The following is a 13,499-nucleotide window of genomic DNA, read 5'->3' as shown; positions in this document are numbered from 1 at the left end:
GCACCCCCGCCCCCCAAAAAAAACAACTCTGTTCCTGTACTCTTTTGGTTTAGGCCCTGTTTAGTTCCCTTCAAAATTCTAAAACTTTACAAGATTCCCCATCAGATCGAATGTTTCAATGCATGCATGAAGTATTAAATGTAGTTAAATAAAATAACTAATTACACAGTTAGATTGTAATTTGCGAGACGAATCTTTTAAGCCTAGTTAACTCATGACGGGACAATAATTATCAAATACAAACGAAAATGCTACAGTGTTTTATACCAAAATCTTTACGCAACTAAACAAGGCCTTAGTCTGTCTGCTTCGTATTGTTGGTAGGTGTACGGCAGCCTCAGGTGAACTTCACTCCAGAATGCATTTCCAATGTATTCAGCATCTGCTTGGCGCTGATGTCCGTTTATGACTGCAGTGGGTGTACGATGGTTACTAAAAGCATACAGATTACTATCTCCTAAATATATTCTCTCTCCATTATCAATAACTATTTTTATGTTTTAGGTAATAGTTGCTGCAGCATACTACTAAAATACAATCACCAAGAATTAAGTAGGGGAAAAACCTCTATATTTAGGGGATTACCAAAAGTTTTAGGTAATGGGGATTGAATTGGTAATACGCTGAAACACTTCCATCATCAAAATATTAATTTTTTTTAGTATTGGAAAGAGGAATGAGTAATCTGTTAGAGATGCTAATGTTCGGATTGGATTCATCACGAAGATCCACAGGATAGTTAAAGTTTTTTCTTACAGCTCAAAATTGAATTTTTTATTTTACGATTTCGCAACTCGATGGAAGGAAGGAACATTCTTGAAATGAACTAAATTGACATGAGCAAACTTTCTACTGGTCCAAGAACCAGCATGGAATTCACATTTGCTCGTACGGAAGTTTCCCGTTTCATTTAGCAAGCCCAAATTAACGTGGACGCACAAGGGCCTGCCTGTTCTGACCAGGGTTTTTTTATCCGACCGACCGGACCGAACCGCCGGCGTCCGGTTCCGGCTAACCGGTCCGGTTTGACCGGTTACCGGTAAAAACCGGTCAAACTCAAATTTGAATTCAAAATCCGCAGTTATACCGGTTTCGAACGGCTAACCGGCCGGTTAGACCGGTTTACCGGTCCGGTTTGACCGGTTACCGGTCGGTTTGACTGGTAACCCGCTAAATTCAATTTTTTCTTTCTTTTTTTGTTTAAATTCAAATATCCGCAAAGTATACTAAATGAATGTTTGTATAACATGTTTTAGCCTAAATGAACCCTCCAACCCTTTTTTTACTACTTTTACATTGTATTTGTATACTTTTGTATGCACGTTTTTTTTTGTTTAACTTCAAATGCTCGCAAAGTATACTAAATGAACGAATATTTGAAAAAATTTGACATCATTAAATTCGTCACAACTTGAAGTATTTTTAAGATTTTTTTGGGGATTTTTCCATTTTTTAGAATTCAAATTTAAAATTTGAATTTGGGCCCGGTTTGAACCGGCCGGAACCGGAACCGGTCCGGGCCGGTTAGACCGGTAACCGCGGTAACCGGTCCGGTTCCCAGCGGTTTTTTTAACCCTGGTTCTGACACGAAACAAAATGGCGTGTAGCGGCCCATCTGCCCTCCTAGCTCTCCCCCAACCTTCTCCACTTCTTTCCCAAAAATATGGCGGCCGCCGCTGCCGTTCTCCGCGCCGCCGTCCGCCGGTGTCGTCCGGCTACTGCGGCCCTGCTGCACCACCGTCCCATCCCTTCCGCCCGGAGCCTACCGTCGTCTCCGCCTCTCGGTGAGGCCCGCCTCCTCTTCGGAGCCTAACCCCTAAACCCTCCTCGTCTGCTCATCGTCCGGTTCCCCACGCAGGTCGAGCGCTTCCTCCGCTCCCGCGGCTGCCGTTCTCCGCCGGACTCGGCTACTCCACTGCCTCCGAGGAGTTTGTGCCCCCCGTGAGGCCCAAGGGCAAGGCCAAGGTCAGGAAGAACCCAATGAAGCAGTCGCGCTTCGACTTCACCAAGGTGGACGCCGCGCTTCTGCCCACCGTCATCCTCGTTGGCCGCCCCAACGTCGGCAAGTCAGCCCTCTTCAACAGGTGAGACGCGCCTCGCGAAGGCATCCAGACGTTTGCTGTAGATTGCGTGCAGCTCCAAGGGCAAGCATTTCCACAAGCACCTTGAGGCCGCCTTGAGTCTCAGACCGCACCACTAGCACAAGCACAAACACCCTTTCGTAAGAAGCTCAGTTTTCACGTGACTTTCTGTTCAGCTTGCACTGGTACAAACATATGTCTCGACTCTCCAGCACATATGCATAGATGCTCTGCTTTTTAGCTGTTATCTTCTCCGTGTATTACATATACCTGCAATTGATGCTAGTACTATGAAATATGACATGAGGTTTCTGCTCTCCATTTTAAATATCGGAATTTCTATCTTATTATGTTATCTTCTAGCTCTGCTTGACTAAATTTAAATTTCTTGTTTGAACTGTTTCAATGTTTGTGTTAGATTTATACGGAGGAGGGAGGCGTTGGTGTACAATACTCCTGGGGATCATGTCACTCGTGATATCCGTGAAGGAATTGCGAAGCTTGGAGATCTCCGTTTCCGTGTGCTTGACTCAGCTGGGCTCGAGACAGCAGCAACTTCTGGAAGCATTCTCGCTCGGACAGCGGACATGACAGGGAATGTGTTAGCTAGGTCCCAATTTGCCATTTTCTTGATTGATGTGAGGTGAGTTGAATATTTCTTGTTCTCATCATGGAGTCAGGTGAAGTTTTTATTACTTGTTGCCTAGTAAAAGTATAATTGTCTTTAAAGGGATGGCCTACAGCCGCTGGATCTTGAGGTTGGGCAATGGCTGCGTAAGCATGCATCTGGGATACATACCCTTGTTGCAATGAACAAGTCCGAGTCACTTGATGAGCATGGAGTTCTGACTGCTGCTGCTGGAGAAGCACACAGGTTGGGGTTTGGAGATCCTGTTGCAATATCTGCAGAGACTGGGCTGGGGATGGCAGAACTTTATGAGGTACTTAGGCCATTGTTTGAGGAGTACATGTCTCAGCTTCCAAACAGTAAGTTTGCAGTGTTTTATGTAAATGTTTTTTGTTGTAGATGGGACCCATGCTTGCAACCTACGAACTTACTATTCATGGTTTACATTGACATGTGAAGATGGACTCAACCCAGCTGACCCTACCTCTGAGCTTGAAACTGAGGCCCATGAAGGCTATGAGAGCAAGTTGCCTTTGCAGTTGGCAATTGTGGGACGTCCTAATGTTGGGAAATCTACCCTTTTGAATACCTTGCTGCAAGAACAAAGAGTTCTGGTTGGTCCAGAGGCAGGTTTAACAAGGGACTCTATTCGGGCTCAGTTTCAGTTCGATAACCGAACTGTGTATTTAGTAAGTTAACTACTTCTCTGTCAGTTTAATATTCCTTTCGCACAACTTTATATTATATTGCTACACTTTTGTGTTTATGCTGTAAATATTAGTGATGGTATGTCCTGTAGTGACACTTGCAACACGGAAATGTAACCTGTTTTTATTTTGCATGCTTTAATAGTTCATAATATTTTTTTTGCTAAAAGAATCTTACTACCAATAACTGTGACAATAAAGAAGTCTGAACTGTGCTTATTTTCTGTTGTGTGCAGTGTGGATTTCACCTCTTTTATTCATAGTTGAAGTTCAAGGGTACTAGAATTTTATTTGGCTCATCCTCTGCCTATTGTTATGTGTATTTGTTTAAACTGCTGAGGAACAGAAAAATGACTAGGGGCTAGGACGATGGTTAAAGAGGCTTTACAAACTGATGCCACAAAATACAAGGATGGTCTTATGTCTATGCAGCTAATAGTTTAGCCAAACTGAATCATATCATTCGGCAATTTTTCATATAATTTAGTGCTCAAGCAAGCTAAACTTATCAAAACTTTTGGTTCTTGGTGGCTTATGATCTAATAATTTTCTTCCTTTTCATGGTGCAGGTGGACACTGCAGGTTGGATGGAAAGATCAGGGAAGGAGAAAGGGCCGGCGTCTTTGAGTGTTGTGCAGTCAAGAAAAAACCTTATGAGAGCTCACATTGTTGCTCTTGTCCTGGATGCTGAAAAGGTACTTACTTTCATTTTGATTTGCAGAGCCAATGACCTGTAAATTTCTGACTTTGCACACTTGGTCGTATGTGGTTAAGCAGACGCATTTCCCCTGTCCACTTATCTAGTGCTAGCTGCATAGCATCAATCACATGGCACAATAGTGAATCATTCCCTCAACATTTTTCAGTAATTACATGTTTACATGACACCAGGCTTGATGGATATTGGTTTTAGATTTTGTTAGCTTGATGGTCTGGAGTCCGTCGGTCCCATTTAAATCACAGGGCGTCAGTAGCAACCTCTTTGATGTCCTGGTCTGATTTGGCTGATGGCTTCAATTCTTCATCCATGTTAAATATTGTTTGAATTATAATTGCCAATCCCTTGATAAAGTTCTATGGACGTGTAGATTGCGATGTCCAAAAGTAGTATGAATCACCCAGAAGTTGTGATAGCACGACAGGCAATAGAAGAGGGCCGTGGACTTGTTGTGGTTGTCAATAAAATGGATCTCCTTAGAGATAACCAGAGGCTATTTGAGAAGGTGATGGATGCTGTTCCTAGAGAAATTCAGACTGTCATTCCTCAGGTAATTGTTATTTTCGTAGTTCTTTATATGCTGGTTTTCATCCTTGAAGATATCGTATATCAATCACAATGGGTTTAAATATTGTTACTCTATAACGGAATTGTTGAATGGTAACATAAATGTTCACTTACTGGCTGGTTGAATACCTGTAATTTCGAGAAAATTGCAATGTAAAAAATTGTAAAATATATTGGGACCCTATATTTGCATCTAACCTTTTTTTCCCTTAAAGTTGATGAGGCACATTCATTGATGAATTTGATATTTGTGAAAATGTTAAGTTGTAGTATGGAGGCAAACATCTTTTTTTTTGTGATCATCATAAATGGAAATACTTCACTATGTTTACTGTTGGAACAGTTTGTCACGTTCCTCATTTGGCAAAGTCACTTGACTTCTTTTGACTCAGTACTTGTTAATATCTGGTGACAGTTTAAATTTCTTGGGCATTAGCTTTTCTCTTTTATCTTTCCAGTTGTGTTGTGTATAGATGTTCATGCAGCCCGAAGCACGACGACACGGCACGAAGCCCGTTTTTTTGGCCCGACACGAGCACAGCCCGGCCCGAAGGCCGAGCTGGCCCGGCACGGAGTACCAGGCCGTGCCTGGGCCTGACCCCAAGCACGACGTGCCGCCCGGCACGGCCCGGTTCAAGCAAACCAGCACGCAACAGCACACGTTCGCATTCCCACTCCCCCAAAAAAATCTGAGCACTCTTCACGTGGTGGGGCCAGCAAAACCTTATCACTTCACAATGCATTCAATCGCATCGGCAGTTCATTTCGTCCAGACGTCCACACAGTCGCGTCTCTCGTTCTCTCTCCCTCAACTCCTTTTCCTGCTCCGCTCGGCTTCTCAGGCGGCTCGCGCTCCCCTTCTCCAAATATGGCCATGCGCGGGGTCGAGGTCCGGTGAAGCGGCGGCACAGCACGGCCTCACCTGACTCGCGAGGTGGAGGCCTGGCGGTGGCGTAGCCTTGACGGACGCGCAGGGAAGCGGTGGCATGCTGCGACGACGACCGGCGACGTGCTGCGACGACGACCGGCGACGGCGGCACGGCCCCACCGACGCGCGATGAGGATGCGGCGGCGCGACTACGGTACTCGCGCGGCACGGAGCCAGCCTGTCGGGCCATCGGGCCGGCCCGACCCCTGCTAGGGCCGTGCCTGGGCCGATGATGCGGCACGAAGCATGCCCTCGGCACGGCCCGGCGGCCCGCCGTGCTTTCTTGGCCCGGCACAATCGGGCCGTGCCTGGCCCGGGCTCGGGCCGTGCCGAGCCGGCCCGGCCCGATGGCCATCTATAGTGTTATGTATATGCTCCCTCCTAACTAGATTGATTTTCCCCCATTTGGCAGGTTACAGGAATACCGGTTGTTTTTGTGTCAGCATTGGAGGGGAGAGGGCGGATTGCTGTCATGCGCCAGGTTATAGATACTTATGAAAACTGGTGTTTAAGATTGTCAACCTCTCGACTCAACCGTTGGTTGCGTAAGGTAAACATCCTATCCACGGATAGTTTATTTAGTTGTTTCTCTGAGTGTTCCCAGTAGGAACAATCACTTAAGCAGGAGAATAGGAACTTAAATCTCGTCCCTTATATTCAATTTAGATTGTGTAAGGAACTTAAATCTTGACCCTTAGATTCAATTTGAATTGTGTAAGATAAGTTGCCTATGTCACTAGAAAGTGGAACTGTATGAATGAAACGTGGGATAGTTTCGGAGGTCTTTAGAAAATGCAGTTCCTTCTAGTGGTTGATATAAGCAAGTATGGATTCAGTCCAGCATCTATGCTTGCTAAGATTACTTCGTATTTTGTACACTCTCATGTCTACCTCTCAGTCTAATTTGATGCATCATGTTTAAGTTATTGGCTTCTTTGGTCATTCATGCCATGTAGGCATTTATATCGATCGTTGCCTCAAATACATTGTATTATGTTATAGGTTATGAGCCGGCACTCCTGGAAAGATTCAGCCACACAGCCAAAAGTCAAGTACTTCACTCAAGTGAAAGCGCGGCCACCAACATTTGTTGCCTTTATGAGTTCGAAGACTCAGCTATCCGATACAGATATCAGGTTCTTGACAAAGTCTCTCAAGGAAGATTTCAACATCGGGGGAATACCAATCCGGATTGTACAACGCTCTATTCCAAGAAAAGCATGTGCAAAGAGCAATACCAGGAATGTCGGGCCTAGGGTTGCCAGGATGAGAACAGACAAGAGAATAACGGTATCTGATCCATCTCTGTCGTAGAGTGGGTGTCACACCAGTATCAGCCTAACCTGCAGAAGGGGAGTTGTTCTTTCATGTTTGAACTGTATACTTCTGGGGAGTTGACGTTGCTGAGGAAACAGAAACCGCCAGCTGAACTTCAGTTCAGAGGTTCGGAGAGAGGAAAGAACTTTGTTGGCGGGTCAGGAAGTGACGCATACACGTTGACTGTATGCTCGAAAGAAACAATGGCTGCAAGAAACAAGCACAGCAAGGAGGTAAAGCCTCAGATCAAGTGTTTCCAAGGAAGGCAGCACTAATTAATATCGGAGCAAGGCTGGGCTTCCAAGTTCCTCCGGACCTGACAAAATGACGTTTTTTATTTTATTTTGTGCACCCTCCTGTTTTTGTACAGAAAATAGATAAGAATGATCTCAGATGATAAACAGTCATTGTTTTACCGATTATCTATAGCGGTAGGTACAGCTATTTAGCCTACGCCATACTGGGAGCTCCTCTGATTTTCCGTTTTCAGGGGGATTGCTGTAATTCTGCACGGTCCAAATTCGTCTATCCCTTTTTCTTTTTAAATAAATTTCCTTTTTCTTTTGATAACAGTAATTTGGTATGCTAAAGTTTTGTATTTCCTGAACTAAACTGAAGCACTGCTTATTCTGTCCGTTCTCTTGACGTCTAGTATAACTGATTAACTGTAACCAAGGATCGTCGAGCAGACGGTTTGACTGGCAAGATCAGGGAATGGCATCGGATAAAGCGTGCGGCCCAAGCGCCACCCCGATTCCAAGCCCAAATCCAAGGGAACGCCACACACCCACTTCTTCACCACCACCGGTCGGGCACCACCAGGCCTGCCTCCCCGGTCCACCATGCCGCGCTCCTCTTCCTCGTCCAACCCCTTCCACTCCCTCGCCTCCTCCACCTTCCCCTTCCTCTCCTCCTCATCCTCAGCCGCCACCTCATCGACGACCTCGCCCGCGCACCCGGCGCCGCACCTCGCCTTCCCGCTCCTCCTCCCCGTCTCCTCCGCGTCGTCCTCCGCTGAACCCCGCCGCGGCCCGGAGCGGCTGCCGGGCGCGCGGATGGCAGGCGCCGGCGCGGCCGCGGGTGGCAAGCCAGGAGGTAGAATTAAGGGCGGCGGCGGCGGACCTGCGTTCGTGGGCCAGGTGTTCCCCATGCTCGACCCCTCTGGGAACGGGCTCATGGCCGTCACCACCCGCTTCGAGCTCCCGCGCTTCCTCACAAACAGGTACCCCTCTACCCTGACCCCCCCCCCCAGCTGTTGATTTCCGTTGCCTGATTCCGCATATCCACGTAGTCCTGTTCTGAGGTTGCTACCGGCGAGACCAGATATTATGCTTTTGACGATGGCGCCTGTAGCTCTGAATTGCGTGTACGCTAACCCCGACGGAATTTTGAATCCAATTCGACTCTGTCGTGTTTGATGTAAATATGCGCGTCATGAGAAGTTTGTGGTTCCCATGTATAATCACGAGTCCACCAGGCAATGGGGGAAACTGGGAATGTGACAATTCTATTCCTGCACATTATTTTTCAGCATGCTGGTCAATGAGGATTCAATGCTGTATAACACTAGTTGTTTTCTGTTTCCCATTTCTAATTGTTTAAATTTATTCTGTTTCAGGACTCCTGCATGGTTCAAAAAGATCTTATCGCCGTTGAAGAAGAGTGAAAATGGCCCAGTATTTAGGTTTTTCATGGATTTGAATGATGCAGGTATGTGCTGTATTGATGTTACTAAACATTTCTTATGCTTCTCTACTCTGCTTGATGCATTATGATCCGGATAGTTATTTAATGTTTGTTCAGAGCATATAAATGGTGCACCCAGCTTACAATATTTCATTTCTCCTATTTTTCTCTATACAACTGAACCCTCTTAACTAGTAGGTTTCAATGGATTAAGATTTGCATCAGGATTCAGGGCTACCTTGTTTTTTGGGTTGGTGTTGGGGAGGATATTCCAGCTTTTACATGGGAGTAACCATTAATTCACTCTTCTCCTTCAAGTCCAACCTTGGTAGCTACTTTTTGTCAGGGCCTAGAAAAGTTCCCTGAAGCCAATTCTTAGCTCTAGATTTCTTAGGTCAATAGGCTTCCTGAACCCCAAACCTTAGTGTGAAGACCCCCATTTGGAATGGTGAACATCAAACATGTATGATGAGAGCTGAAATGGGCTGCGACCAGCTTTGCCAATAGAAGAAATGTCCATGGTTGCCTATTTGGCAGGTCAAGAAACACTTTCACTTCAGCGTTGTTATTTCTCTGGATGTAATTTACAGGCTTAGTTTTAGTAGTGGTGTCAGGTTGGCATATCTTATAGCAAGAAATAGTGCTTTGTTGCGAAGTATTATTTACTTGTATTACTAATACTCGTAATAGTGTTGTTTCAAAGCGCAAATAATGTCTGAGTTCTGACTAATGCCTTTCCTACAAAAAAAAGTTCTACAGATCTATCTACAACATATGTAGTGAGAATTTGAAAAGGATTCTTAGCTAACTTGGTCTAATCATCTCCAGTATCCTATGTTAAGCGGCTAAATGTGCCAAGTGGCATGGTGGGGGCTTGTCGCCTTGATGTAGCATATGAACATTTCAAGGTTGGTTATGGTCATTTTGTTAAGAACAATGTTTTCTTGTCATTTTTCATGATAAGGCTGCTCTTACTAAATTGTTAGTTACCCTTGGCTTGTGTCGTGTTAGTGGTAAGCTTTTGTGTCTGTTTTTTCTTTATAGTATGGTAAGTTGGTAATGTACAATTCTAGGTGCTGCTTTATGTGATCAGGTAACCATCATGATCGGAGTTTTGTTTGCCGCATGATAACTTGTGTTTGATCAAAGTAACAACAAAGCCTTTTAATCCTAAGAAAGAATGGTTAAGCTAGAGATGAAACCCAACTGGACTCACAAATATGGAGGTCATGCAGTTTATTCTTAGTAATTTGTGTATAGGTTCTTTTGACCCTACAATAATAGGGGAAACATTCTTAAAAGTGGCATCCATGGCTGCTGTTGATGATATTGTATGTGGAGTTGCCTCTTAATGACTCCTGAGTCTATACGCTAGATTTGCTTTGGCATCCAATGTATGACAGTGATAGGGTGATAGCCATCCCAGATATCAAGTGGCCACATGAATAAGTGCTTGTTTTTTTTTGTTAGATGGTTAACCAAACTTCAATTGCATAATTTCTTGGTGCAGCTAAACTACACTTTTTATATACTGCTCACAGATTCAGATTGTCATGTACTCATGTATTGACGCTTAAGTTCATAGTTTGATTCAATTAGGTTGACACTGTATTATTATCATATCTTCTCTCTTTTTTTCCTTTTTTGAAATATAACCACCAGCTACATATTGTATTATTAAGGCTATGTTGTTGTTGTTGTTGTGTCATATTTGTCTATGTATTATTTACACTGAGAATTATTCTGTAAACCTGTTGGTAACATCAAAGATAATTGTTGTTGTACAGGAAAAGCCTCACATGTTTCAGTTTGTTCCAAATGAAAAGCAGGTCCGTCCCCAAATTCTTATATCTTCCTCAAACTTAAGCAATGTCATTGGAGTTATAGTGTTTTCCCTTTTAGGTCAAGGCTGCCAATAAACTACTGAAATCATTTCCACAAAGGGGCAGAAGGAAAAGACTTCGTGGCGTCCCTGTTTTTAGTGCTCAAAACTTAAATATTGCAGTGGCCACAAACGATGGAATTAGATGGTATGGACCTTCCTGATGCCTCCTTGATGATTCTTTAAATAATTATATACTATCTATAGATGTTCTTCTGGATTATCTGTTTTATGTTTTCATTTCTTCTTTGTTTTTATTATTTTGTTACTGAATTTCCTTTTTGTATGATGTCTTGGTCTCTGTCAAATGTGAAGAAGATGAATCTGAAATGTTCCCATATAGCCCACTGATATGCACATAGTTTTTATTCTACTGTGTTATGGTTTGTATGGTGGACTGTTCTAGGAAAAAACAAATGTGTATTTTTGATGCCTTAAATATGTCAACACAGGCCTGATATGAATTTTTATGCTCATGATGTCAGGTACACACCATATTTTTTTGATAAAAACTTGTTGGACAATATTCTTGAAGCTTCAATGGATCAACATTTCCATTCAATAATGCAAAATCGCCATGTGCAACGTAGAAGGGATATCGTTGATGATAGTTTAACATCAGAAATAATTGAAGAAAGTGCTGATAGCTTGCTTGAACCCCCAGAGGTATTATAATCATTTATGAACATAAACTGTCCTTTTGTTTTATTGAGAAGATGTCTTGAATCTTATTTATGGGCTAATATTATGAGATGCTTTTGATTTAGGTTCAAGAATTGATGAATGAGATTGGTCCAGCTGGAATACCATTAAATGTTGTAACTAAAGCTGCAGAAATTCAGCTTCTTGATGTTGTTGATAAAGTTCTTCTAGGAAATAAATGGTTGAGAAAGGCTGCCGGCATACAACCCCAATTCCCTTATGTTGTTGATTCATTTGAAGAAAGGTGTGCAGATGCAATGCCGTGCTGTATTCTTCTCTTTCTCAAATTTTATAGAACTGCTTCAGTTGTGTAGAAGAATAACTTATTGAGCAGAGTCTGAGTGACATGGTTTATGAAATACTTTATTGTCTCAATTTCTTCACCCTGAATTGTGCGTACCCAGTGACCCTTAAAATTATCTTGCATATGGGAAATACTTTTCGTGTCATAAGGAAAACATTCTCCTGTCGATATTGTTTATTGCTAGTTTTCTTTACCCTTGTAGTCTGCAATTAGTTTATCATGGCTACTGAGCATTGGAATTACTATGTATAGCACAACAGATAAATTGTCGGAAATATCAGCCTTATATTCATGGCCTGTAAAGTATATATGTCGATAGCCCGGTTATTGATTTAGCTTTGATAGGTGGGAAAATGGTTAATCTTCACCTTGGAGAGGTCACATGTTGGAGCTTGTGAAATTCTGAAACAAGCAGTTCAACCATTTATCATTTTTGTATCAATAATAGTACGCAATACATACTAAGATGGCTGTTTGATTGGTATCTGTTTATTTTACCTTTTGCTCTCCATTCTGAAACATCTGTATTTTAATATTATGCTCACCTTTTTCAGGACTGCTGTTTCGATTGCCAACATAGCTACTACCAGCAGCTTTACTGCTTCAAAGAATGATAGCTGCCGCCAAAATGATCAGCAATGTCAATCTTCAGAGCCAAGTATTGACAACAACTGCAGAAGTCACAATAACCAAGTTCATAATCAATTTCAGTTTCCATTTAGCAATCTGCTTCCAAATATATGGCCAGGGCGTGACAGAAATTTTAAAGAACAAGGAAGCGGCAGCAAATTTAGCAGGTTTGTTTAATTGATGCTGCTTGCTGCTTTTCTGTTCTCTGTTTTTGTCATACGCAAATGCATGTGCTATGTAGCCTATGCATCTAGTTGAGCATTTCATGATCTTTCTAGAGTTCCCAATGAAATTACACTTTGTTATGGGCCAAATATGACTTCAACAATTTAGAGCCAAAATAATATTTAATATCTTAATCCATCAGCTGCTTGTACCTACAAGGATTGCTTATCAGCATATTGAAATCATCATTTTTTTTGCTGGCCAGATATGATGCTGACATGAATACTAATTTACAAGTAAACCCTCTTCTCCCAAAAATCACCATGGTTGGCATCTCAATGGGTGAAGGTGGACAGATGAGCAAGGCCAACTTAAAGAAGACAATGGAAGACTTGACCAGAGAATTGGAGCAAATGAGTGAAAAAAATACCTTCGGCGATGAGAAAGACCCTCTTTTTGTTGCCAACGTTGGTGACTACTCAAGGATAACAAAGATTAGCTCTACATGAGGCTCATTGACGAACAGCAGGAGTATTCTGTACATACTGAAGCTCTAACCAAGTCTACTGAGTTTGTGTTGATACTGATTTCAGAGGGCCCAACTGAATGATGTTTTGAGGCGGCCAGCATATCATGCTCAGAGTCTACATAGTTCATGTTGATACTGGTCTCGGAGGCCAGGGGCCTACTTATATAGTGATGTAAATTGGAGGCCAGCAGATCATGCGCTCATCCCATTGTCACAGTAGGAGGCAATCCAATGTCAGTATGCACATTGCATAGTTGACAGTTCTGACTTCAGGAGGCAATCCAATATCAGTATGGCCACCATTGAGTAGTAAGCCAAAATTGCCAGGGAATAGCGTGGATATTACTATGCTATACAGAATTTTGGAGATGTTTGTGTGAATAGAAAGGTTGCCTATTACATATTCTCATGTATGTGGTATGTACAAATTTGTAATAAGGCGTTGAAGTAGCATGTGTAAGGATGTATTCCATTGCGGATAGCTAGTTTGTTTTTCTCACGCGCATACTTTTTTTTACTTAATTTTTTCTCTATATCAACTACGCATCTTGTTAAGGCTTCCTGTTGTGAAATGTAAAGAAAGCTCCACTATTTTGTTCGTTTTCAGCAAATTGACATACGATACGACAGAAAACATTCAAAGCTAGTGCTTGAA

The 13,499-nt window shown here is 42.8% G+C and overlaps 2 protein-coding genes across 2 annotated transcripts; both read left to right on the top strand.

The window, feature by feature from the left end:
* The first annotated feature begins 1,608 nt into the window (after nucleotides 1-1,608).
* On the top strand, nucleotides 1,609-7,518 carry LOC120673928 (GTPase Der-like). Its single transcript, XM_039954975.1, has 9 exons — nucleotides 1,609-1,784; nucleotides 1,859-2,084; nucleotides 2,500-2,724; nucleotides 2,812-3,068; nucleotides 3,169-3,398; nucleotides 3,986-4,111; nucleotides 4,505-4,684; nucleotides 6,042-6,179; nucleotides 6,632-7,518. Exons 1-9 carry the CDS (start codon nucleotides 1,664-1,666, stop codon nucleotides 6,941-6,943), a joined length of 1,815 nt encoding a protein of 604 aa, XP_039810909.1. The 5' UTR covers nucleotides 1,609-1,663; the 3' UTR covers nucleotides 6,944-7,518.
* A 192-nt stretch (nucleotides 7,519-7,710) lies between these two features.
* On the top strand, nucleotides 7,711-13,435 carry LOC120672809. Its single transcript, XM_039953401.1, has 9 exons — nucleotides 7,711-8,168; nucleotides 8,565-8,656; nucleotides 9,461-9,540; nucleotides 10,420-10,461; nucleotides 10,535-10,662; nucleotides 11,000-11,180; nucleotides 11,282-11,460; nucleotides 12,075-12,317; nucleotides 12,581-13,435. The coding sequence occupies exons 1-9, from the start codon at nucleotides 7,789-7,791 to the stop codon at nucleotides 12,822-12,824; spliced, it is 1,569 nt and encodes a 522-aa protein (XP_039809335.1). The 5' UTR covers nucleotides 7,711-7,788; the 3' UTR covers nucleotides 12,825-13,435.
* Nucleotides 13,436-13,499: the final 64 nt, after the last annotated feature.

Source organism: Panicum virgatum, chromosome 5N (assembly GCF_016808335.1).
Source record: "Panicum virgatum strain AP13 chromosome 5N, P.virgatum_v5, whole genome shotgun sequence".
In the NCBI taxonomy this organism is placed as follows: domain Eukaryota; kingdom Viridiplantae; phylum Streptophyta; class Magnoliopsida; order Poales; family Poaceae; genus Panicum; species Panicum virgatum.
This window is presented reverse-complemented; position numbering and strand designations above follow the sequence as displayed.

Excerpts from the sequence above, each read along its gene's own strand:
- LOC120672809 (XM_039953401.1), top strand. The coding sequence starts at position 7,789 with ATGCCGCGCTCCTCTTCCTCGTCCAACCCCTTCCACTCCCTCGCCTCC. Across the intron at positions 9,541-10,419 it reads TAGCATATGAACATTTCAAG|GAAAAGCCTCACATGTTTCA; the intron begins GTTGGTTATGGT and ends GTTGTTGTACAG. Across the intron at positions 12,318-12,580 it reads AGCGGCAGCAAATTTAGCAG|ATATGATGCTGACATGAATA; the intron begins GTTTGTTTAATT and ends TTTGCTGGCCAG.
- LOC120673928 (XM_039954975.1), top strand. The coding sequence starts at position 1,664 with ATGGCGGCCGCCGCTGCCGTTCTCCGCGCCGCCGTCCGCCGGTGTCGT. Across the intron at positions 2,725-2,811 it reads ATTTTCTTGATTGATGTGAG|GGATGGCCTACAGCCGCTGG; the intron begins GTGAGTTGAATA and ends TTGTCTTTAAAG. Across the intron at positions 4,112-4,504 it reads TTGTCCTGGATGCTGAAAAG|ATTGCGATGTCCAAAAGTAG; the intron begins GTACTTACTTTC and ends ATGGACGTGTAG.